This window comes from Spermophilus citellus (genome assembly GCF_964194105.1).
Source record: "Spermophilus citellus genome assembly, chromosome: 2".
NCBI classification, from domain to species: domain Eukaryota; kingdom Metazoa; phylum Chordata; class Mammalia; order Rodentia; family Sciuridae; genus Spermophilus; species Spermophilus citellus.
In genome coordinates this window covers 20,764,492-20,789,185 of record NC_138183.1, presented here as the reverse complement: position 1 = coordinate 20,789,185, position 24,694 = coordinate 20,764,492, and the positions used below count along the sequence as shown (strand labels likewise).

Genomic DNA, 24,694 nt, shown 5'->3' with positions numbered 1-24,694 from the left:
TTTGTCACAAGGGACCAAGAGAGTTCTACAAAGTAAAGGTGCAGGTAATTTGCAAGGTGGGAGGGTTTCTCACAGTGATAACGTAAGATTTGGAAATGGCAGCTGGGGTCCCCAGGCATTATGTCCCCTGGGCCTCTTGGATGAGAGAGCCCAACCCTCTGAGAAGAAGTTAAGTGATTTCTCTTAGGTCACACAGCTGGTAAGGGACCCAACCAGCCCTCAAGCTAAGACTGAACCAGTCCTCCAGTCTGATCGATCACTCTTTCTAGAGGCAAAAATTTGCTTTCAGGATTAGAAGTAAGAAAAGTCATTTACCTCCTCCAGGAGGAAGCTTCTGTGTGTCAGAAGCTGTGGCCCCGCTAGCTGTTGTGGGGATGCTTTGGGGACAAGTACAATGAGAGTCCTTATTCTCTGCTGATTGAAGAAGAAACTTCCAGTATTCATTTTCCCTGTGGGGTGGCACAGGCTGAAAAGATCAATCTTTTCCCAAAAGATTTGAATCAAGTCTGATGTGAAAGGCAGACTGAGCTCCTAAGACGGGTTCTTAGGGCACTGGGAATGACTGGGTTATGCCCCTTCCCCTCTGGAGCCTGGCATTCAAGAGGATCCGCAGGCACAGCCCTGGGGCCCAGGCAGGAAGGCCTGGTTGAGCATCTGTACCGCTGGAGGCCTTGACTTGAGCCAGCTGAGAACAGAAGGGGAGGGCCTGCCTGGGCTGATCCCTCTGCTAGGTTTTGTGCTAATTGACTGATTTAAGGTCTCAACCCTGGGCGAGCGGAGATCAAATGGATTGGATTTTAGCTTTTCCCTCAAAGAGGCAGACCGTTTTCTCCAACAAGCTCAGCTCTTTCCAGATGCCCTTGGGTTCTCCTCCCTCCCTGGCTGCTGGTCTGGCTGTGGGGGTGGACCGTCTTCTCAGTCTTGCTCCCGGGGTCTGCCATCTTGCTATTCTTTTGTCACTCTCAAGGAACAGAGCCTCGTCTCACCCTCTATTCTGTCTCAGCTGTCTTCTCCCAAGCCTGTCTCTGAAGCCTGTCTGCTGCCTGCCGTCCTCCCAACTGGTCCCAGATCTTGGTCTAAGGTTAGAATGATAACACTAGGTAATTTTATGAGCACTCACACTGTGAGCCAGGCACAGTGCCCAGATTTGATGCACAGTGTCTCTTTTAATCCTCACTTCGGTATTATGAGCTTCATTATTCTGTTTCACATTGACTCCCATTATGCCCAGTATATAGTCTCAGAGGAATTCAGAAACTTGCCCAAGGTCACACAGCTGGTGGGTGGCTCAAATTGCAACCCAGGGAGCCCAGCTCCAGAACCCTGGCTTTGGATGACTCGGTTCTAATGCTGCTTTTCTGCAACCACAGACCATCTCAGCTGGGAAGGGCTGGGGTGACTGGGCAGTCACACTCCTGCTTAAAAGCCATCAGGGAGGCCATTGTCCTCAGAATAAAGCCCAGGTCTCTATGTTCTCCTGGCTGCTCTTCCCTTTTGCTTTGCCCCTGAGCCTGGCCACAGGGGGCTATGTCCCCTGCTCCAACGTCCCAGTGCCCATTCATGTATAGGCTTTCCTCCTGCTTGATGCTGCTTTACCACTGTGCTGTCTGTGCTGGCTTCGATCCTCAACCTTCAAGGCTTAACACCTCCTCCGAGACCCCTTTCTCAGGCATGCATCAGAAGCCACTGCCTCCCCCCGTAGCGCTTTCCCAGAGGATTTTCATACTGAGCATGGTGTATCAGCAGAGCTCTCTCTTGCAATACTACAAGCCCCTGGGGGGGGGGGCGGCAAGTGGAGGCCATGTTTTATTTGTCTTTTGCTGTTGTTCTGGCCCACAGTAGGTGTGCAGTAGATGTTGTATTGGGCTGCCCAGTGCAACCCTCTCATGTTCTGGAAATTAGAGGAGGAAACAGGATCCAAAAGGGGAAGTGACCTGGCCAGGGTCATGGGCAAGTTAGCATCAGAGCCAGGGCTAGAACTTCAGGTCAGAGGACTCTCTTGCTCAGAGCTCTTTTTATTGTCCTACCCCTTGCTTTGCAGATACCAGGGCAGGGCTGGAGTCCCAAGGGGTTTATGAGGCAATCTAATCAGATTCACATCAGAGTCAAGGGTAGCAACCATGTTCCCATGCTGACCAGAGTCTCCTCAGAGGGAAAGGAAGCCCAACCAGAGCTGCTATTATGGTTCTCTTCCCCACGTTTTAGGGCTCCCTCCTCTCACTTGTCTCGTGGAAAACCAAAGTAGAATTCCAATGCTCTTGGATCAAATACTGACTTCGCTGGTACTTACTATGTGACCTTGGGCAAATGGCTTCTCATCTCTAATCATCCATTTCCTTACCAAGAAAAATGAAGGAGTTGAACTTTAATGGTCTCCAGGATTCATCAAATTCCAAACTATTCAGATAGAACCACAACGTTCAGCATAGAGTAGCTACCTCCTCCAAGAGGATAGAGTCCTTGATGGACAGCTGGAACTAGTTCAAGTTCTTCATCATTGTCACTGTCTCCAGACACACACCTGATCCCTTGGGACAGTTCCACACTGGATTCCAGAGGGGAGAATGGGCAGGAAGCCTCAGGACTCTTAAGATGAAGAAGGAGCAGACATCAGAGAGTATGTGTGTGGAAACACGCACATGTACTGGGTTAATATCCATCATGCACTCATAACTCAAGGTTTGCTTGTGGATCTTATACCAGTCAGGGTCCTCATCACAGATGCCCAAAATTAAACCCACACCTGCCTCCATCTCACCCAGGGCCACCTCTTCCAGGCTCCCCTGGGAGGCCAGCACAAGGAGCTCTCAGCCTAGAACCTTCCCCTCCCTCCCTCCTTCCCTTCTGCTCAGGTGGCCTGGCACACCCAGGAATCGTTTGAACTTCACAGCGACAGGTGCACACGTGTGTCTTTAACCTTACCAGCTCTGGTCTACAGCATCAGGCTGACTTCAAGTGGAATTGATGGTCATCAATGTGCAGTGCTCAGTTTTTGGAGTGGTCGGAAGTCTCTCTCTCCTGCAGACCCTTCCCCAGAAGTTGTCGTGGACTTGTTTCATTGCCCTTAACATCTGTCCCTTATCCCTCAGACAATACTACTGAAGATAAATTTTCTTAAAAGGTGTCTTTTAAACATTAGTGCTTTTCCATTTGAGTTTAATTCTATTATTGCAAATTTAGTTTTCTACCATTTTTCCTCCATGGAAGAACATTAAGGGAAAAGTAGCCCAGGAAGATGACCATGATTTATGACACAGTTTCCAATGGAAAGTACATTCTATGGTTAACCCCCAGAAGACTTTGGGACTACAACCCAGCACATATCCCAAAGCAGAGAAGTCAGTATTTATGTTGAATAACTAGAATTAACCATAGACTCTTCTAACGTGTCTCTAAAATAAATAAATAAAAAATAAATAAATAATCCTCCCCTGTTCCCTACTGAGGTCAATTGATTAACAAGGTGATTTACAGAAACCAAACCAACTGGGAGGTAAGACTTGGCCAAGGGCACACAGCTGGTACCAGGCTTTTGAAGATTCTGCTGGGTTTGGGGCATGGAGCAGGGCACAGATGGTCTTAGATGGCTCTCCTCGTCTCTCAGCAATGCACAGAGTTGTCATCAAGAAATACAAGCCACTGTTTTGGCTGTAATGGAAAAGTGAGAAACCAGGCCAGCTAATGGCTTAGGGAGAGGTTGTCTAGTGGCCGGCTTGTCTAGAAATTCCTGGCATGTTCTTGCTGGAGCGGAATGAATGGGCCCCTGTTTTACCTGGAGCTCCAAGGGTGGGGGCGGGCTGGTGGAGGTGAGGCGCTCCCCTGTGGTCTGTTCTAAAAATAGAAGTGGGAACCACAACTGAGGGAAGAGGAGGGGGCCCCTTTGGGAGCAGGGTGGAGACTCCTGGCCCCCTTCCTCTTCCTGCCAGGGCCCTTGGTGAGGAAGTCCCACAGAGTCACAGAATTCAGGTCTGGGAAGGTCCTGCAGCCGCAGCCCTACCCTCCCCCACCCTCCCCACCAGGAGGCCCTGGAGGTCCAGGGCTGGAGGACTGGCCTGCAGTCACTTAGTCTGGGGAGAAGGTTCCAGAGGAAGGCAGTCTTCCTCCTGCTGTTTCAGAGGGCAGCCTGAGACCTTGCGAGGTTTTCTCTCGATGCCTCTGGGCTCACAGGGCCTGGGAACTCCTGCTACCGGATGTAGTCGGGCTTCCTGACTGTCGCCTGGCAGGCGAGGAGTCCCCCAGTTAGTCCACTCTGTGCCCTGACCTCGGTCAGCACCAGGCCTTCCCCTGGCTGATGTCCCCTCCCTTGCTGACTTGTTTTTGGAGGAGGAGCATAGAACTGGCCTGCAGGAGTGAGGCCTCTCCCCTTGGGGTCTTTCTCTGCCCTTCCCTGGGAACAGGCAGAAGCAGCTAGAGGCTTGTGGGTGTAGAGGCAGAGGGGCCAGGGGTCCAGGGCCTCTGTGGGCACTAGTAGCTGTAGGGTTAGTACAAAATGAGGCAAGAGCACACACGAACACCTGTCACTCTGACTCTTGTGATGATCAGAGGGTGGTGGCGAGAACATCTCTTACAGTGCTAACAGGAGAGGCTGTCGTGACGTGGAACAGCGAACACAGGTGTGACTCTGTCACCCCCTAACTAGGGGCCTCATCCCTTGGGGGCATGGCAGGATTATTAGTATAATTTCTCATGCAGTTGACTTTTTTTGGATTGTAAAAGCGATTCATGTAATTTATGTTTATGATAAAGAATGGATTTATACAGATGAACCAGGAGAAGGAAATGAGCCTAATCCCAGCACCCAGAGATAACCACAGTTAACTTTGGGGGGGGGGTTAACTTGTCAGGCATTTGTTTACACACATATATATCTTATTTGCAAATTGGGGTTACTGGTGCAATTTCCTAACCTGCTTTCTTCCGTGTAGTATATCCACGTTATTCTTAACAACATCACTTTTATTTAGTGCCTGCAGAGTAATTCATTATGTAGATCAAACGTGCTTTATTTAAACCATCTCCAGCAGGTCAACGTTCAAGTTGTTTCCAGTTTTTCCTTGTTACAAACACCTGAGATAAAAATCCTTGTAGATAAATGTTGGTGTCACCAGCTTCGGGCTCAGCATCCAGTTTGACTCTCAATAAATAATTGTTGAAAGAACGAACGCTTTGTTGGAATTTCTGGGTCAGTGGGTGGGTAGGTGTGCAATGGATTCTTGAGCCTACCTCCAAGTAGGCCTGGAACAATCTCTAGCCCCACCTTAGATGGAACAGCTCACCCTGCCTTAATGGGTCTTGCCCTAGTTAGCACGGAAAGTCCTGCTTTCCAGGAAACCAAGGAGTCTTGGTAAAAGAATGTCCATTTCCCTGTACACTCAGGGCGTACGTACCCTGCATACTGTTATGTTTTAAAATATGTTCACTAGAGATGTGAACATTTATTTATATGCCTTTTAGTCATTTATAATGTCATCTTTTGGAAATAGTCTGTTCAAATCTTTTGCCATTTTTTTTTCAGTTGGGCTGTTTATCATTTAGTTATTTATTCCCAAAGAGCTCTTTATATAATAAAGATATTTGTATGCTACTTTTAAATTTTTATTCTTTATTTCTTCTTCTCCTTTTTTGTGGTGCTGGGGATTTAATTCAGGGGCACTCTACCATGAAGCTACACCCCCAGTCCTCTTTATTTTTTATTTTGAGACAGGGAGGGTCTCACTCAGTTGACCAAGCTGGCCTTGACCTTGTAATCCTCCTGCCTCAGCCACCTCACACCTGGCTATATTTATTATTTCTTAAGCTACAGGTAATTCTCATTTATAGATAGTCATAGCTGTAAGTTGTTTTGGCAACAGCTTTATTGAGATATTTAAATACCATACAATTCACCTATTTAAAATATACGAGTTTATGGGTTTTAGCATATTCAAATTTGTACAATCATCACTACAATCAATTTTAGGACACTTTTATTATCTCAAAAAGAAATTATACCCTTTAGCTGTCACCCATGAATTCCCCCATCTCCTCCCATCCTAAGCAACCACTAATCCGCATTCTTTCTCTATAGATCTGCCTATATTGGACATTTCATATAAATGGAATCATATGTTTGGTCTTTTGTGAATAGCTTCTTTATTTTATTTAGCATAATGATCCCCCATTCTTCCATGCTGTAGTCTGTATCAATCCCTAATTTCTTTTTGTGGCTGAATATCATTCCATCATATGGATGTTCCATGTATTGTTTAACTATTGATGGACATTAGGGTTGTTTCTACATTTTGACTATTAGGCACATAATTAGGAGTGGAATTTCTGGGTCAAGTGCCTAACTTTTTGAGGAACCATTAGACTGTTCCCAAAAGACGGTGCAGTTTTTCTTTCTACTATCAATGTATGAGGATTCTAATTTCTTCGCATTATTGCCAACAGTTATACTTTTCCATTTTTTAAAAAAATATAGCCATCCTAGTGGGTGTGAAGTAGTGTCTCATTGCAGTTTTAAATCTCTTTGAGATTCCTATTGTCAGTATACTTTAAAATTTATAAAAATGGGAGCACTAAAATCATTACAATAGCATGTTCTCATTTGGGAATAGGATCATATCTCTTCATTTATGCAAATCTTTAAAACTATTTCCCAGGCAAAGTTTTGAAAACAAAATTCATGTGTGACTTGCACATTTTTTGTTATCTATTGTGGGGAACATAGATTTTTATTTATATTGTGAATGGGAATATTTATTTATTTAATATTATTTATGTGCTTTAACTGAAACATACTTCTACAAAACTTGTACAAAAATTACAAACTTGGGCTGGAAGTCAGGTATGGGTGGTGTACACTTGTCATCTCAGCTACTCAGGAGGTTGAACTAGGAGGATTACAAGTTCAAAGCCAGTCCTACAACATAACAAGACCCTGCTTCAAAGATAGAACTGAAACAGAAACTTGGACTGTGAGTGTAACTCAGCAATAGAATGCTGGCCTGGTGCTTTTTTTGGCAGCTGTTTCATTGCTGTGACCAAAAGTCTTGAGAACAATTTAGAGGAGGAAAAGCTTATTTGGGCTCATCATTTCAGAAGTTGAGTCCATGGCTGGCCAACTCCATAGCTCTGGGCCCAAGATGAGACAGAACTTCATGGTGGAAGGGTACGGTGGAGTAAGCAGTTCAGGACATGACAGCCATTCTCCTGGGGTCAAAATATAAACTCCAAAGGCATGCACCCCCCCAGTGACCCACCTCCTCCAGCTATTCCCCACCCACCTACAATTATCACCCCGCTAATCCATATCAGTGGATTAATCCACTGATTAAGTTACAACTCTCACAATCCAGTCATTCCACCTCTGAATATTCCTGGATTGTCTCACACATGATCTTTTGGGGGACACCTCATCCGAACCATAACTCCTAGCACGGGTGAAGACCTGGGTTTGAGCCCTAGCACCACACACCCACAAACATAAATCTAAATTTAACAGAACTGAATAAAATCAAGACCCCTCTCCCCCATTCTTCCAGCCCTTTCCCCATCAATAGCCACTAATGATTGACATGGTTCTTCCAAATCTTTTTCCATGCACATATTATTTTACTAAATAATATTGTATTACACACAAATATAAAAACTCAAATATAAAAACTTACTATGTTGTAGAAATCTTTTACATTGGTACTTAAAAGTTCTCCATCTTCATTTTTAGTAGCCAAAGGATCATGATTTATGTATTGATGCACAATTAGGTTGTTTCTGATGCTTTGATATTTGGAGCAATGTTGCAACAAGCATGCGAGGACTATTCTATTCCATCTTGCACTTTAGGGTAGAGTGTGACCCATGCTACCAAAGTCCTATAAAATTGCTTTCCTTCTGTCTACACATGTAAATCTGCCCAGCACTATTATTATTCCCATTTTATAGATAAGAAAACAAAGGAACACAGTGGTGAAATGCATGTGCAATTTGCATCCCTACTAACAGAACGAGAGCACCTGTTTCCCTGTATCTTACCCAACCCTGGATGCTGTTCTTTGGGCTCTGTTGACTTGAGAAGTGAAAAATTACCTTCCATATTGATTTGCATTTGTTTGATTACTAACAAGGTTGGGCTTCTTTTTATGCCTATTAGTTATCTATATTTCTTCTTTGGCTTGCCATTTCATATCACTGACCCGGTTTTCTTATTTGTAAGAGCTTTTACGTGATCAGAATATTAAACCTTTGCTTATTATAGGACGTAAATACTTTTCCAGCTTGTTGTTTGCCTTTTAACCTCATTTGTACTATCATTTATTATTCAAATATTAATCTTTTTGATAATAAATTTTAATAATCAATTTGTTATCAATTTTTTTTGGGGGGGTGGCTGGTACTTACTAAGGCCTTAACAACCCTGAGATCGTGAGGAATATTTTATTCTAGTATTTTTACCCTTTGTCCTTTTAATTTTTTTGTTTGTGTTTATAATCCATTTACAGTTAATTTAGTGCCTGGTGTCAGATGGATTAACTCTCATTATTTCCCCCCCCAAACAGTTGACCAGTTTTTCCAACCCTATTTTTTTAAACTGTTCTTCCTTTTTTTTTTCCATTTATCATGGACCAAATTTTCCCCCAGAGGTGGGTGGGGTTTTGAACTCTCCTGTGCCCCTTACTGACTGCTCCATGTTGGCCCTGGCCTCAAACTCCCTGGCTCTTGCTTCCTGCTGCTTTAGTGGTATTAAGCACCCCAGAGCCAGCTTCCATTTTCTCCAGCAAATTCCCCTTTGAAGTTATACTTCCCAGCTTTAGGCAGCTGATGCTTTTCCTTTTTCCTCTTCCCCACACATATTTCAACCTCAAGCATTTCAGCAGAGCTACAATGGTCCGTCCTCACCTCCTACAACCCACAGCGAACCCTGTCAGTTGGCCGGTACTTGTCTTCCCTTTTCTCTGTACCTCCTAGATAGTGTTGAGATCATCCGGAATTTCAGTTTTATTGTTACCCATGGTTACTATTTTAAAATGTTAGTGACATTGTGTTTGAATAATCATTTATTGAAAATTGCCTTTAACTCTCTGTTATCGGTAGTTGAACCTATAAAAGTTCTGCCTTGGTGGCTTGCTATCTGTCTCTCCCACCGCATCGTGTCTCACTTGGCTTTTGGGCTTCGATTTCCTGGTGTCCGAGAGCTTTCCTGAGTAATTTTTTTCCAGAAAGGGGCTGAGGTGGTGTGCTGTCTAAGTCCTTGGAGATCTGAAGATGTTTGCCCTCATGCTTGAGCCGTAGTTTGCCTGAGTAAAGAGTTCTAGGCTAATAGTCCTTCTCCCTGCAAACCTAGCAGCTGTCCTCTGTGGTCTCTGAGTTTTAGTGCTGTAAGAATCACATTGTTTATTTGAGTCTCTTAAATTTCTTTATGGAAACAGACAAGATTTCTTTTTTGAATCGTTGATATTTGGAAATTCCACCAGATTATTTCTAGTTGCTTGTTCTCCTTGGGTACTGACATGGTAAGCCCTCTGTCAGGAGACCTGAGTCTTCCCTTAGCTTAAGGAGATTTTCTATTGATTTTGGGCATTGTTTATGGACTATGTGTTCCATTTCCTCTTTTTGAAATTCCTAATACTGACCATAGTAATAATAATGGCACCTAACATTGGTGGAGTGTGCTTTCCTTTTGCTATAATATGTAATCTGCCCAACACATGGGCATTCTAGAATGACGGACTGAGATACTGTACTGGGAGACTGAGGCCCAAGAGAGGCAGTGGCTGTCAAGGATTCTCCACGGCATCTTCTGCTCTCTTCCGTTCCTTCAGTCTCAGCCGCTCTCTCCAGGCCTCATCTCTGTCACATGGTCTCCTGGTGGATCTCCCTCTGCCTCTTCCTGTCCCTTTAGTCACCTCTCTAAACAGCCGCCAGATGACTCTTTCTATTGAGCAAACTTAGTCATCTTCTTCCTGCTGAGTGTGGCTGGGTGTGACTTCATGAATGAGCCAACACACCTGGAGTGTCTAATGTACTCAGCACTAGTGAGATATTAGTCAGGAATTTGCCAGTTGCAAGTGACAAAAACCCAACTCAGATTAGCATCAGCCAATAAGCAGCGCTCACTGGGTTACGGAGGGTCACCTCCATGCATCCCTGGATTCAGGACTTTGACCTAGAACGGGCCTCACTTTTCCATGTCTTGGTTCTTCTTCCTTAGCATTGCTCAATCCTCGGTGGTGGCAGTGGAGCTGACAGAAGTACCAGGGTCATAGCCTTGTAGTTGGATCCCATCCACCATTTCAATGGTAGCCCCTGGGCCTGAGTCCCTTGGGCCAGAGTTGGATCATGTCACCATCCCAGTCACCAGGGACAACAGGATGGGATAACTAATTGGCTGAGGCCTGCTTGGGTCACATGCCCACCTCTGGAGTATGAGATGGGTCCATTCCATACGAATCATCCGATTTGAGAATGTGGGAGGGAAGTGTCATCCCTTGGATGGCAGAGAGGGTGAACGGAGGCTGGTCAGGCACAAACTCAGATGTCCTTCTCCCTTTGGTTCATCAGCCAGCTCTGTCCTCATCTCCATAGATCTAACAGTCCAGTGTGGTGGAAGGACAGCTGGAAGAGAGACAGACGTCACTAACTATGAACAATGTGGAACCCGTCAACGACAGATAAGAAAATGGTCCAGTGAGAACATCGGACCAATCCGTTGGGAGGATCTGGTCAGGATATTAGGAAAGTTTCTGAGGATGTGGGATCTACAAGGATTGTCCCCTGAAGCAGGCCATAGCATGTGGAGGAATGGGGGAGGTGGCTGAAGCATGAGATGAGGCTGGAAGAGAGCTCAGGGCAGACGGTGCAGGGAGGGCCTGAGAAGTCACGGCAAGGAGTCTGAACTTGGTCTTGAGGGCAGTGGGAGCTCCTGGCGCTGGATCTGCGGTGTAGACTGCGCACAGTGGCCTCCTGGAGGAGGGTGTGGAAGGTGTGCTCTACTCGGGAGAGATGATGGTGGCCTGGACCAGGGCTGGAGGCCCCAGGGATTGAGAGAGAGGAAAGATTCACGTGATGTACAGGAGGTGAGATCTGCAAGATCTGGTGACTAATGGGTGGAGGGTTTGGGGGAGATGGATGACACTTAAGAGTCTGGCTGAAGTATGTGAGGGACAGTGCCACTCTGAGCTGGGAGCAGTGGAGGGGGGACAGTTACAGTGACTGTGAGTCCCACTGCAGGGTAAGAAGCATGACAGGGTTCCAGTTAGTGGGTTCTTATAGCCCGGGGACACTCTTCAACCACACTTCAATCAGAGCCTCTTCAGCCACTGGTGGGGAGGGGCTATGGTTTGTTATGTGGCTTTGATAACACGGCGCCGGCCTGCACCCTATTCCAGGGAACTTGTTGCTGATCTCATGCTTCGATGTGGCAATGTCAAGTTGCCATGGAAGTTCCTAAATGCTCTCAGTCTGGCTGCTTACCACATTGCAGACCAGTGATAAACTGTTCACGTTCCATAGGCCACACTTTGAACGGACGGACCAAGTCCAACCCCTGTGCACATTTTAGAGACGGGGAAACTGAGGTTCAGAGAAAGGGTTGGCCTTGCTCCAGAATTCGCAGAAGGCAGCAGCAAAGTTGGCATTTCGGTCTAGTCTCTCTCCCACTGACCTTTTATTTGGAGGACCTGGCTCCAGCCCAGTGGTCCAAGCAGTGGGTGGACCCAGGGGAGTGCGTGGATGAACAGATCCTAGCAGCCAAGGCTACAGGGCTGGTCTTCCCAGAGCTGAGTCAGGGGCTGAAAACTCCCCAGGAACTCAGGCTGTCAGGGCACAGCATGGCCCTGGAGCTGGCATGAGGGCGGCGGGTCGAGGATTGCTCCTGAAATCTTGAAATCTCAGGTTAGCATGTGGCCAATTGGGCTGGAGCCAGGAAGGGAGATGGTCATGGCTCCTGGCCATCCTGTGCTGCTGCAGCCACCCAAGGTCAGGCTGGTACTGCTGAGGTGATGGCGAAGTGTCTCCAGGCTGGAGGCAGAAGCCAGCCAGTGGCAATCCTCAGGGCCAGCTCCACAGGGCCTCATGATTGCCACATGTGGGCCTCTCCTTGCTGCGGCTGGGGGCTGCAGACTCAGGGAGCAGGTGGGGTTGTCCTTTGCTGTCTGAGGTTGCTGGGGAATTGCCCATGGCAAGAGGGGAGACATTTAGGAAACACGAGGTTGGGGCCAGAACTTGCAGTTCAGAGCTCGGGCCTCGGAGCCTTCCTGCCTGGTGTGCCGGTGCTTTGCCATGTGACTTCTGTACCTTAGTTTCTTGATCTATGAGATGGGCACGATGATAGGCAACAACAGCAGCCTTGATGGCTTCTATTTATTGAGCACTTACTGTGTGCCAGGCAATCTAATGTGCTACTTCTTTGGGTCCCCCAACAGAGTCCAGTCAGGCAGATGGTAATAACCCTATTTTAAGGTGAGGAAACCGAGACTCAAACACATTTAAGTGACTTGTCCATTATTAATTCACATTCAAAGTTTTTGGACCCCCCCCCCCAAAGACTATGCTCTTTCTAAATACCACTGGAAATGGTGGTATTGAGCCAACTCTTTCAGTGTGAGAGTTTAGAGGGGGGGTGAGACTGACCACACAAGGGAGAGAGGGGGATGAGGCCCCTGGGCCCTGGCCTCATTTTAGAGATGGGATCTCCTTTTTTTTTTTTTTTCCATTTGCAGTGCTAGAAATCAAACCCAGGGCCTCGTGCATGCTAGGCAAGTGCTCTACTACTGAGCTCCATCCCGAGCTCTCATTTTATAAATGGAGCACAGAAACCAGGAAGGGGAAGGGTCTATCCCTGGAATCTGCAGGCTACAAGCCAGAGCTCCTTGTGAACTTGAACTTGAGGAGACTTGCTCTTTCTTACACCACCCCCATCATTTGTGGCATGTGTCCTCAATACATAGCACCTGCCATCAGGAAACACAAGGTCCATGCTATGGAAGAGGGCTGACATGGAGTGCTAAGTGTTAAATACACGGGTCAACAAATGGGGCCCAGGCCCTGTGCGCCCAGGTGCTGACCCTGTGGCCTGTGGCCAGAAGGATATTGCCACGCCCTGGGTCCCCATCTCTCCTGCACTGAGCAGCACCATCGTTTACCTAGAGCTGAGAAGTAGGAGGAGCGCTGGACAGGGAGTCGTCCAGTCCCTGCTCCCGGCCTTGCCACCAGCTTGCTCTGTTTCCTTGGGAAAATCACTTACCCTCTCTGCACCTCCATTTCACTGGCTGTGTGTGGGTATGAGGAGCGGAAGGTCTCCAAGGCCCTCCAGCTGTCAGTGGCTCCCTGCCCCTGCCCCAGCCTCTCCACCTGAGATTCTCATCCAAGGCACCAGGAATTTCATCCTGAGAACCCGCCGCCCTGGGAATTACTCAGCCCCGTTAGAGTTGGTACCTCCTGAGACTCACCTCCGTGGTTTCCCAGGCCACGGGTGGGTCCTGATTCTCAGGAGCCTGCAGGATGGCAGCTTCAAGGCCCCTGCAAGGACTGCTTGGCGTCGCCCCCAGGAACAAGACGAACACTGGTTGGAGTTCATAAGTGACTCACTCAGGTGAGGGCCGTTCTGTGTTGTGGACCCTGGTAAAGGAAGCTCTCTTACAGCGCACGCATGTGTGTGCTCACGACTGTGAGCACGACAGGAACCCAAAAGCAGAGAGAGAAGCCGGGGGGCAGGCAGAGACATGGGCAGAGGCACTGAGACGACTACAGGGAGAGTGGGAGGCCGGGGACAGCACTTCAGCCTGCTGTGGCTGGGGGTGGGGGTGTGAGGACAGGAGGGTGGGGCTTCTTGTGCCCAGTTGTTCCTGTGCTGAATCCCAGGCGCCTTCCACTCAGGTGGAGCGGCCATGGGATGGTGTAGGCATAGCCCAGGGAGCACTTGTCAACGTCAGATGACACAGTGCAGCAGTCACAGCCACAGCGTCAGAGAATGGCTTTGTATTCCCAAAGCCACTTCTCGCGGGAGCAGGGCAGCGTCATGGTGAAAAGTGGACACCCTGGAGATGGACCAACTGGCCTTCAATCCTGGCTTCACAGCCATCTTGCTGGTTGACCCTGGGGAACTCCCTCTGCCCGTCTATACCTTGGATACTCATCTGTAAAGAGGGTAATCATCTTCCCCTCGGCAGAAGGTGCCAGTGATGATCCAGCTCTTTAACAGCCTTGATGCAGGAGCCATGCCCTGGGAAGCCAAGCTGCCCTCACTCACTGAGCCGTCCTTTAATCCCATGGTGGGCAGGCCCAGGGGCATCAGTCCTGTTTTACAGATGAGGAAACCAAGGCTCAGAGAGGGGCAGCAATTTGCACAGTGAGACCCCGTCAGTTGGTCCTGGAGCTGGAACTAGAGCAGGGGCCCTGCCTCCAGGTCAGTGCCCTTTCCACCGTCCCCACCTTCCTGTTAGAGATGTCTCGGGGCCCCTCTCAGTCATTATGCCTGGAAGCCTCCAGCTCTTATCTTGGATTCCCACACAAAAAAGTGCCCAATAAAACACGTGTCCAGCTGTGCTGGAGGGTGCTGCCTGGAGGTGATCAGAGCCACCACTTCCTGACCCTCCAGGGCAACTGCATTCTCAGGGTCAGCTGTGGTGGCCGGGACCACTGGGACCATCAGCAAGGGGTGGGGGTGTGACAGTGCAGCCTCCTCCGTGATTGGCTTGGACCTGCCAGGGAGCAGCAGAGGAGGCTTTGCGCTGCCCCAGACCGGGAGCCCTCAGGATGTGCGTGGGGTGGAGCCCACTCGGGATCCCAGGGCCAGGGGCTGCCGCTAGGAGGCATGGACGCCTCTCTCTCCAGAGCAGCACTCCGGGGGCCAGCTTGGGCCCTGGGGGGCTGGTGGCAGGGGTCCCAGGGCTCGCAATGCGAGCGTATAGGCAAGGAGCCCCTGGCAGGCTGAAGGACGGGCTGGCTGAAGACTGTCTTCCTTGAGACATCCCGGACTCCTCCTCGGGTGAAAGTGGTTGGGAAATCACAGAGTTTTCCGTTTGATGGAAGAAGGAAATCCAGCCTCTCTCCAGAGTGGCAGCGGCCGGCTGGACAGGGTGTGTTTGGGAAGGGCGCTTGGAGGAGGAGGAGGAGGAGGAGGAGGAGGAGGAGGAGGAGGAGGAGGAGGAGGAGGAGGAGGAGGAGGAGGAGGAGTGGGGGGAGGGACGGGTGATGCAAGCAAGGGTTTTGAAAAAAAAACGCTACCTAGATGTGGGAGGTGGAACCTGGTCATTTGGTTCTGCTTTTCCCAGCAGGTACCGCTCCCCTGGGGAACTTGGGTAAGTCCATAAATAGCTCTGCTGACACAAAGGAGCTCTGTCTGGGGAAGGCAGCCGCTTGACACGGCTGCCCGCCTGCCCGCCCGCCCGGAGCTGCCACTGCCACCGCCGCCCGCTCGCGGGAGGAGTCGGGTAGAGACCCGGGCGGGCGGGCTGGCAGGAGCGGCAGCCCAGGGTCGCCTGGGTCCCTGCTGGAGTGTGCTGGGTAGGTGCCTTGGTGACAGGGGTGTGCTGGTGGGCGGGGGGGCCCCTGTCCAAGCCAGCCCCTGCCCTTGTTTCTATTGTTTCTTCCCCAGGGCAGCCATTGATAAGCATGTTGCGACCGGTTGTGTTCTGTTCTGAGGTAGCCGTGTGTGTGTGTGTGTGTGTGTGTGTGTGTGTGTGTGTGTGTGTGTGTGTATGGGGGTCCTGCAGGGTTAGGGGGCATGCTTCCACTGTTGGCTGCTCCCCACTTCTGGGCTAGTCCGCCAGTTTTTCTTTCTGGGAGAGAAGAGGAATGTTTGGTGACCGAGAAGTCAGGACACTGCGTGGGGAGGGAGCGCTCCGCCAGCAGTGTTGGCTATTGTGTCAGGGACATTGGCCGCACACCAGGCTCTGGCGATGGCAGCGCTGCCTGGTTCCTCTGGCAGGGAAAAAGGGGGTCTCCAGGGCTGGTCTCAAGTCTGATCCCTGAGACTGGCTTTTTGCAGAAATGACCTTTGAAAACACAAGCAGGCTTGCTCTGCTTCCTGAGCTCAAACCCCCTGGGGAAGGGCTTGCACCTGCTCTCTCGGCTCCAACTGAGACCCATAAGGAAGAGGGTAGTGGTTAGAGACGCATGCACCCCACAGAGCCAGCTACTGCCAAGCGGCAGACACCAATTCTTTCCTCAACTTGAAGGGTCCACATGTCTACCCTTGTCCCAAGGTGTCTAGGAAAAACTCTTGAACCTTCTGCCCAGGGCAGGAGGGAGAATCCAGACCTGGAGAGGAGAAAGCCTTGTTCAAGTTCAGACAGTAGGTCTATGGCTGAACCAAGACCAGGATGGAGGACCTCTGCCTCCTAGAGGAGCGGGCACAGGACATGTGGAAAGCCACTGGCACCCCTGGCTTGAGATGCTTGGCTTGGTGCAGGGAGACCAGACCCTCAAGCCACTCTTGCAAACTTTTCTCACCCTGATGCCCTCAGACCTGTGGCCAGGGGGCTCCTGGCTCCTCTCAGGACTGCTAGAGTGGGTGCATCTCTGGAAGGAAGGCGCTGCAGAGGCTTGCCCCCTGGTGCCTACAGGATCCCTGCCAGCGCACTGCAGCCAGAGTCAAACTTTCCACCAGGGCCCCTTGAGTCCTCTGTGCCCAGCCAAAGGACACCTCCCCTCTTCCCCAGCCCTAGCACGTGGCATGGCTTAGCCCAGGGCGGGTCCTCCCGGGAGCCAAACTCCGCAGCAGGACTCGCTTGGGTCCAGCCGGGCATCTGAGAAGCAGGCAGTGGTGAGGATGGAGGCACTGGCCACCCACGAGGGCTTTGAGCCAGAACCTTCCATGTGGCTTCTGTTGTCCAGCACTCAGTAACAACGGAAGCACCACTTCCCAGTATTTGTGGGTGCAATTCTTTCTTGCTTTGCTTCCCAGCATTTGTGGGTGCAATTCTATCTGTCTGGAAAGCACCTCTCTTTCCTTCCCTCCAGGTCCTAATCCTACCCAGCTTTCACAACTAGAGTGAATGAGTCGGTCCATTAGTGGTAGCATTGCCGGTGGCTGCTTTGTGTCCTATTTATGCAGGATATGGACCTTATTCTCCCCTTAGTCACCCAAGAACCTGGCCTGCTCCTGGGGCATATTTGGAGCGGGTGTTGAAGTGCCCTGGCTAACGAGGGCAGGTGAGCACACCCTGGCTCTTTGGCGAGAGAGTGGGCACTGCCAGCTAGAGGGCCGTTAGGAGGACCCTAGTCTCTGCAGGTCGGGGTTGTATCCATAGAGCCAAGGGGTTAGGGGCTGGGTTTGATGGGAGGTGAGTCTGGGAGAATTCTGACTTCAGCTTGGCTGAGATCCTAGGGACAGCCAACTCAGGGGTCATGCTGGGCTAGGTGGTGTCCACACCATAGCCTGAGTCACAGAAGGTGGAGCGGGCAGCCCTGGCTGATGTGCATACAATGCCCATGGTCCTTTGCACAGTCTGTACATGGTTAGCACTTAGCTCCCTGGACTCCCTTGAGATGGTGCCAACCAGGCTGGATCTGGGGGACTGGTTCTCAGCCAGTGGTCTGCCTGACTCTCCCAGCAGATGCAGTTGGGGAGGGTGTACCCATGCCCAGCATGGGGACCCTGAGAGCCACTTCCCATTTGGTCTCCAAGATTCTAGAGATGGTGGAGTCTGTTTACCTTCTGGATGGATAAAGAAAGGAGCGAGCAGCAAAGGAAAGGCCTGTGTAAGGTAACTCACGACTCCACTGTGAACAGGGACCAGAAGCCAGGACCCTGGCTGCCCAGCCTGCATCCTTCTCCACTGCCCCAGCTGGGTGTCTCAGGGTGCCTGGGTTTCATCTTGTGGCTCTCCATCTTTGGACTTCCTGGTGACACCTTCTTTTTCAGACCCTTAGACTTTCTGACAATAGTCCTGCTGTTCTCTGGAAAAACAATGTATGTGATGGAGAAATCCCAGGAGACCAGGGCATCTTTCAGTGTCCGTTCAGCAAATATGCCTCTTCTGGGGGCTTTGTTTCCCCTTTGGAACAAGCAGGGAATGGATCAGGTATTGCCAGGCCTCTTCCAGCCATCTGATTCTCTGCTTTTCTGCAGACACCTCCTCTTCCTGGGTTCCTGGAGTCAGGGTCAAGGCCAGGGTCTGGCTCAGCAGGGAAGCAGCCTCTAACCTTACATTCAGGCGCCTCTGGGCAGAAGCCTTCTCATGCAAACTGCACCCTGGCGGGAGGTTTGTTGTTGTTTGTGGAGCCAGGCTGTTTCCAAGATGTCATTGCTCAGGGAAAACCATCATTCCTCCCAGGGATAAACAAGGCCGCTCATGGCTCAGCCCCCTAAGCCTGGAGAGGCCAGAGCTGCTCACAGCAGGCCATCTGGGCGCAACCCCAGAGAGCCGCCTTCGCCTGCACAACCAGCTGTACCCAGGCATTCAGTAGTAGGGTGCCAGTGGCCACAGGGTCCCTGGGGACCCTGAAAGCCACTTCCCATTTGGTCTCCAAGGTGAGCCATGAGCCACTTGGGAGATCAGAGCTTCCAGGCACCGAGGAGAGAGGAGAGGGTTCCAGGGTGCCCTCTTCCTCCTAGGCCTAGGTCATCCCTGCTGCAGATGTGTGGGGCACTGCCAGGTGTGCCCTTTGCTCCAGATGGCCCAGGGCTTCTCCCAGCCATCTCCCTGCCTGCCATGGGTCAGCTTGCCTGCACCTGGCACCTTGGCCCAGGCTACTGCCAGAGAATGCCCTGCAGTTCCCAACTTAGAAAGGTGGGGGCACGCAGTAAGTTCGGTGGGGCTAGCTGAGGCACGCTTTCCGCACAGGACAGGGCTCCCTGAGCTGTCCTGTTACCTTGGTGGGGTTCGTTACCTTCAGGCATTCAGGGCAGGTGGCCCAGGAAAGGGGGACATGGTCGGGCAGAAAAAGGGCTGAACAGAGCCTCAGGGACCCAATGTCTGGTGGGAACCTGGAGAGAAGGCTGGAGGCAGCCAGGGAAGGGGCCCCAGAATGGAAGGTGGCATAGCCATGCCACCCCCAAGTCAAGGGTTATAGCTGGAGTCCAGCCAGGACGTGGACTCTTCCTCGCTCAGATCTCATTTGATGGAGTTCACCGTTGATCTAGATGGTGGTTCTGTTCTGTCCCTTCTGCCCCCTCTCTCCCTCCCATTCTTCCTTCCTTCCTTCCACATAGGTTGAACCCCTTCTGTGTGTCGTGCTCTTTCCAGGTACAGGAGGTGCAGAAATAAAAGGACTGATTTTTTCCCCCCCAGTGCTGGATTGAACCATGCCCTTATGCATGTGAGGCCAGAGCTCTACCACCGAGCCACACCCCCAGCCCTTTTTTTTTTTATTTTGAGGCAGGGTCTCACTGAGTTGCCCATGCTGGCCTCAGCCTCCTGGGTGTAGCTGTGATTATAGCCTAAAAGGCCTAATCCTTATTCTAGTGCCAGGGACTGGCCGTAAAGGACAGAAACAACACAGTGCTGATGGAGAGGCCCAGGGCTATGGGAATCCTGGGGAGCCCTGGTCTAGCCTGCGAGCCTCAGTGGTGCTTCCTGCAGGAGGAGAGGCTGAATTTGGTGGTGTCCACGCTTGACCGCTGAAAGAGCAAGTTCCCACCTGGCTTACCCACCCCTCTGCACTGTAGGTCTGATTTTCCCCCTAGGGGTAGAAATGGCCTCTGCAGGTATAGCCAGTGTTCCTCCTTACCTTGGAAGGCTGTCTCATGTGTCATGCAGGAGTGGACTTGATGGCAGCTTAGCTGTATGTGTCCTTGGGCAGGACCCTGAGCCCCTGCCTCTGTCTCCTCAGGCAGTGGTCCCAGGATCAAATGAGGTGTGCATGTAAAGATCTCAGACTAGACTTCAAAGGTATGGACTCCAGGTCATTTAGGGGTGCGAGTGCCACTGCACCTCATCTCATGGGTGGCCGTAACTAAATGCAACAGTGTGGGGAAGTGCATGGGGTGGCCCAGAAGGCCTTCAGCAAATGGGAGGTGGGAAGCAGCTTTGTGGAAGAACACAGTTGGAATGCCCTGGTGGAGATGTGTACAGAGGGCCAGGGGCTTGCCAGAGAAAGAACTGATCCCCAGCCAGGGAGCGCAGAGGAGAGGCAGGGAGGAGGGGTTTTGTTTTTAAAATGAACTTCTAAACTTAAGTGTCACGTACTTAAAAGAAGATTAGACATATATACTGATGAATTGTCACAAAGTGAACACACGCATGTAAGCACCCCAGTCGGGTCAAGAAATAGAACATTCCAGTACCCTGCACCCCTTTCAATTGCTGCCACCTCATAGGCAGCACCCGTGTCTGATTTTGTTCATTGATTACCATCACCTGACTCTGAACTTTGTGTAAATGGAGTCATTGAGTAAATATTCTTTTCTGCTGACTTCTTTCCGTCAGCATTTTAATGGCGAGATTCATCAACGTTATTGCATCAAGTTATACTTTGTTCTTTCCCACGGCTGTGTGGCGTTAAGTTTATCCATTCCCACTTTCGATGAACATTTTGGTTGTTGTTGGTTCGAGGTTATGATGCATGGTGCTGCTGTAAATGTCCTTGTTTCCTGTCGGGTAAATACCCCAGGTTTGCAATTGCTGAGTCATAGAGTTATATATAATTAGCGTTGGTAGATAACCATCATATAATTTTCCAAAGTGTGACGCCAAGACACCCTCCTTTGAGCTGAGCAGGACATCACCCATTACTCCACATACTTACCCACATTATTGATATTGACATTGTGATATTCTAATGTGGTTTTAATTTATTTTTCCTTGATGGCTAATGAGTACCTTTATATCTGTTGATTGACCATTTAGATGACCTTGTTTGCAAAGTGCCTGTACAAGATTTTTCTCCATTTTTCTATTGGACTGTCGTTTTTCTTTTTCTGATTGATCTGTGGAACCTAAAAATATTCTGGCTATGTGATTGTTGGATAAACACAATGCAGATATGTTCACCCACTCCTTGGCTGGTCTTTTGCTCTTTTAAGGGAATATTTGGAGAGCAGTCCGAGTTGTTAATCTTTTTCTTGTATGGTGAATGCTTGCGGAGTTCTGTGTCTTTGCTTCTTATGAGGTTATGGACATATTGTCATCCCTCGGTATCTGTAGGAGTTAGCCCCAAGAAGCCATGTGGGTGCCCAAAGCCACCCATTCTTAAGTCCCTTGTACAGAAAGGTGTCATGTTTGCACACTCCTGTCACATCCCCTTGGGTGCAATAAATCATCTCTGATTTATGATTACTTATAAGACCTGATGTATTACAAATGCTACGTAAAGAATTGTTACATGTATTGTTTAGGAAATAATGACAAAGTCTGTCTGCATTCACTGTAGATGAAATGTTTTCCCCTGAATTTCCAGTCTGTGGTTAGTTGAACCTGCAGATATGAAACCCACAGATACAGGGAGCCAACTTCTTCTCTGATCAGCTAGGCATTTTGTCCTTTTTCATATTTATATCCAAAATCCATTTGAAATAGATTTTTCTGCACTACATGCGCAGAGGCAAAGACTCGTTCCCCTGGGGTGGATATCCAATTTATTAAAAAGACCATCCTTTCTCTCCATAGGGCATCATCGCCTTGGCCAGGAATCAAGGGGCACACACACGTGGTGGGCTGGGGTTCTGAGTAGAGGTTTGTCAGGCGGATCAGGAGGTGGACGGGGAGGGGAGGCCATCTAGGCAGGAGGTACAGTGTGAGCACAGGGTTAGAGGAGCTAATCAGATTGGCGGAGGGAGAAGGGGAGATACGTGGGGGAGAGGGGGCAGGGCACACAGGTGGGGGGCTGGGATTTTATTCCAGAAGGCTGGAGGGATTTTGAGCAGAAGAGGAAAAGAACCAGGTTCTCACGAAGCCAAGGGGAATGGGGGGACAGTTCCATGACAGGGTGATGGCAGGAGGATGAGTTTGGAACTGACCCAGCCCAACCCAGCCCCAGAGTCCCCCCTCAGCAGACACAGGGCTGGTCAGGGAGGAAGGCAGTGGAGAAGCAGGAGGGTGCCTGGGACCTTGGCCACAGGGTGTGGTGGAGTCCAATGTCCAGATGTCCACTCCAGTGTCCTGGGGTGGAAGAGTCTCCCTTCTGCCACCTCTGCCCAACCACAACTCTCAGCAATGCTGGCGCTGAAGGAGGAGGTATTTTAGGAATCGGGCAGACACACAAGCCTGCAGGGTCCCTGGGAAGAGGAGCTGTCCGCTTCTCCTGTTCCTGTTGCACGCACAAGGAGACCTGGCCACACCGGGGGCCCAAGATCTGACCACTCGGGGCTGGCTGAGATTCAGAGCTAGACAATCCCTGACCCAGGGAGAATGAGACCCAGACAGGGGAATGACTTGGCCTGGGCCATAAAGGGAGACAGGATGACCCAACCCAGGAGAAGGCGGGGCACAAACTCGCCCCCCTCCCCCCCCCCTGCCAGCCTGCAAGGCTTTTGGTGTGGGCCTCAGTTTCCTCCTCTGCATACACAGCTGATAAGACTCCTGTTCCAGGCTGTGGTCAGGGTCCCAACATGGCCAGTGTGCTGTCACGGAACTGGATGCAGGGGAGGAGCTGCTGCTGCTGCTGCTGCTGCTGCTGCTGGTGGGAGGCCTATTTTGACCACAGGAAGTGCAGCTGCTAATTGAGCATCTGCTATGTGCCCGGCCCCATGCCAAGCTCTTTATGTGGATCATTGCCCAGCAGTGTTCAGTGTTTGTGTCACCATTTACAGAGGAGGAAAGGCCACCTTGCGGAGGGGAAGCAGCCTACACTTGGTGTTTGGACCCAGATCTGTTGGTCTCCAGGCCCCGGTTCTCCACCACGGTGGGTTTTCCTCCCACTCCCTCTGCCTCTCTGAGTGCTCCTGCTCACCAAGCTGTTGTTTGCAATCAGGCCTTAGTTTGGGATTGGTCCCTGGTGCCTACTCTTGAGCAGAGGGGCACTGCCATGTGCTAAAACACTGCTGTGTGCCAGGCCCTGCCTCCACCCACCCCACGCAGCCTCGTGAGGGAGGCCTCACGTTGACAGTTCTATGGTTGGCAAATGAATGTCAACCCCAGACTCTGGCCTTGTGACCACAGCACTATTTGTGCCCTTTCCGGGGTCTTCCTGGCACGGCAGAGGTTTTTTTGTTTGATTACCCTAGTGCCGAGCATGGCAGAAAAGCCCCATTTGGAAGCGTGTTCAGGAGAGTCGTCAGGTGCCTGGGTTTCTGCACCTCCTCCCCTCTCTGGCCGAGCAGGCTCCTGCTCCTCAGGCTTCAGCCTCCTGGAGTCAGAGCGGGGCCTGCCAAATTGCTCACCCCGGCCCAAAAGGGTCTGAAGCGCCCAGCACAGTGCCCGGCCCAGGTGGGTGCCCAGGGAGCATCCTTTGAATGAAGGGAGGAAGGGAGAAAGGAAATGAAGAGACAGGAGAGGAAAGAAGCTTGTTGGGTAGTAGAAAAGTAGAGCTGACTCCTCTGCTCTGTGTGTGTGTGTGTGTGTGTGCGCGCGCGCGCGCGCGCGCGCGCGCGCGCGTGTGCTGTAGTATCTCCACTTCATCAAGTCCACTTCCTGCCCGTCTGATCAGCGCAGTTAGATGCTTCCTCACCTGCCCCAGCTGGAGGGCTCTCGGCTTGCCTGCCTCTGCCAAGCCTCCCTGCTTTGGGTCCTCAGGATCACAGCCCTGGCTCATCCCTCCCCCCACTGAGTTGCTCTGCAAATACCTCCGGAGCCCAGCCCCAGGCGCTGGAGCCAAACAGCAGCAGCACATCTTCCTGCCCCGTGGGGGAGAGACTCCAAGCTCAATTCGACCTTTGCCCCACCCACCTCTACCCCAGGGAGCTATGGCTGCACAGAGGCAGCAGAAAACAAGGACGTGACTCTTGGAGAAGGTTCTGGGGAAAGGCATGGGGCAGGAGGCTGCAGAGGTGACAGCATGGAGCTCTGGGGGGAGTGCAGGTGGGTGTGGCAAGGAACTTGGACTTCACCCTGTAGTGCTGTCGGGATGGGGTGGGTAGAGCTAGAGATAGTGGAAATAGAGAAGGAGGAAAATCTAAGGGGGGGTCATTAAATGAGCATCTGCTACACTCCAGCCACTGTGACGATTCCTCTACGTAGACTGTCACTTTTAACAACTCTGTAAGGTTAGTGTCATTGGTTTCATTTTGTAAATAAGGAAGCTGGGGCCCAGAGAGGTTAAGTAACTTGCACAAGATCTTAAAGCAAATAAGTCGAAGAAACCCTGGGCAGGGGGCAAGGGGCTGCGAGTAAGCCAAGACAGCCCATGAGCCCAGCACTACTTTCAGGGGAAGGGGGAAGGCCCGAGTCCCTTAGCCCAGCCACCTCCTCCCCGTGGAACCAAATGCACTGGCTCTGGGTCCTGTGGTTTCCCCCACAACCTCCTCCGAGTCTGTCAGACTTTCCTGCTACCTCTGTGCAGCCATAGCTCCCGGGGGCAGGAGTGGGTGGGGGAGAGGTTGACCTGGGCCTACACCTCTCCCCCATGGGGCAGGAAGATGTGCTGCTGCTGTTTGGCTCCAGTGCCTGGCACAGGCTTTGCACGTGGCTGGGCTCTGGAGGTATTTGCTGAGTAACTCTGGGGCAGGGCAGGGGGCGGTTATGGTGACTATGCCAGGGCTGAGATCCAAAGACACCAGAGCGGGGCCTGCCCCAGGGCCACACATGCAGGGCAGGGCAGGGCAGGGGCAGGGGTGGGAGAGCCGAGAGCCCTCCTGCCGGCATGTGTGAAGGGCCATCTAACCAACAGGGCT

At 50.9% G+C, this 24,694-nt stretch overlaps 1 protein-coding gene across 5 annotated transcripts in view; it reads left to right on the top strand.

Moving 5' to 3' along the window:
* The window catches only part of RGS3 (regulator of G protein signaling 3), a 97,640-nt gene that overhangs the window by 51,478 nt on the left and 21,468 nt on the right, over window positions 1-24,694 (top strand). Inside the window, exons 1-2 of one of the 5 annotated variants that reach the window (XM_081278949.1) lie at window positions 15,334-15,486; window positions 19,759-19,817. The exons of 2 other annotated variants lie outside the window; for them this stretch is intronic. Coding sequence is in view for 1 of the 3 variants with exons in the window: in XM_081278947.1 (XP_081135073.1) it covers window positions 17,646-17,690 (45 nt within the window). In the remaining 2 variants the exon portion in view is untranslated. Of the gene's footprint in view, window positions 1-15,330; window positions 15,487-17,540; window positions 17,691-19,758; window positions 19,818-24,694 lie in introns of those variants that run through there. 2 more of the 5 variants (XM_081278948.1, XM_081278947.1) reach the window with 2 other exon arrangements.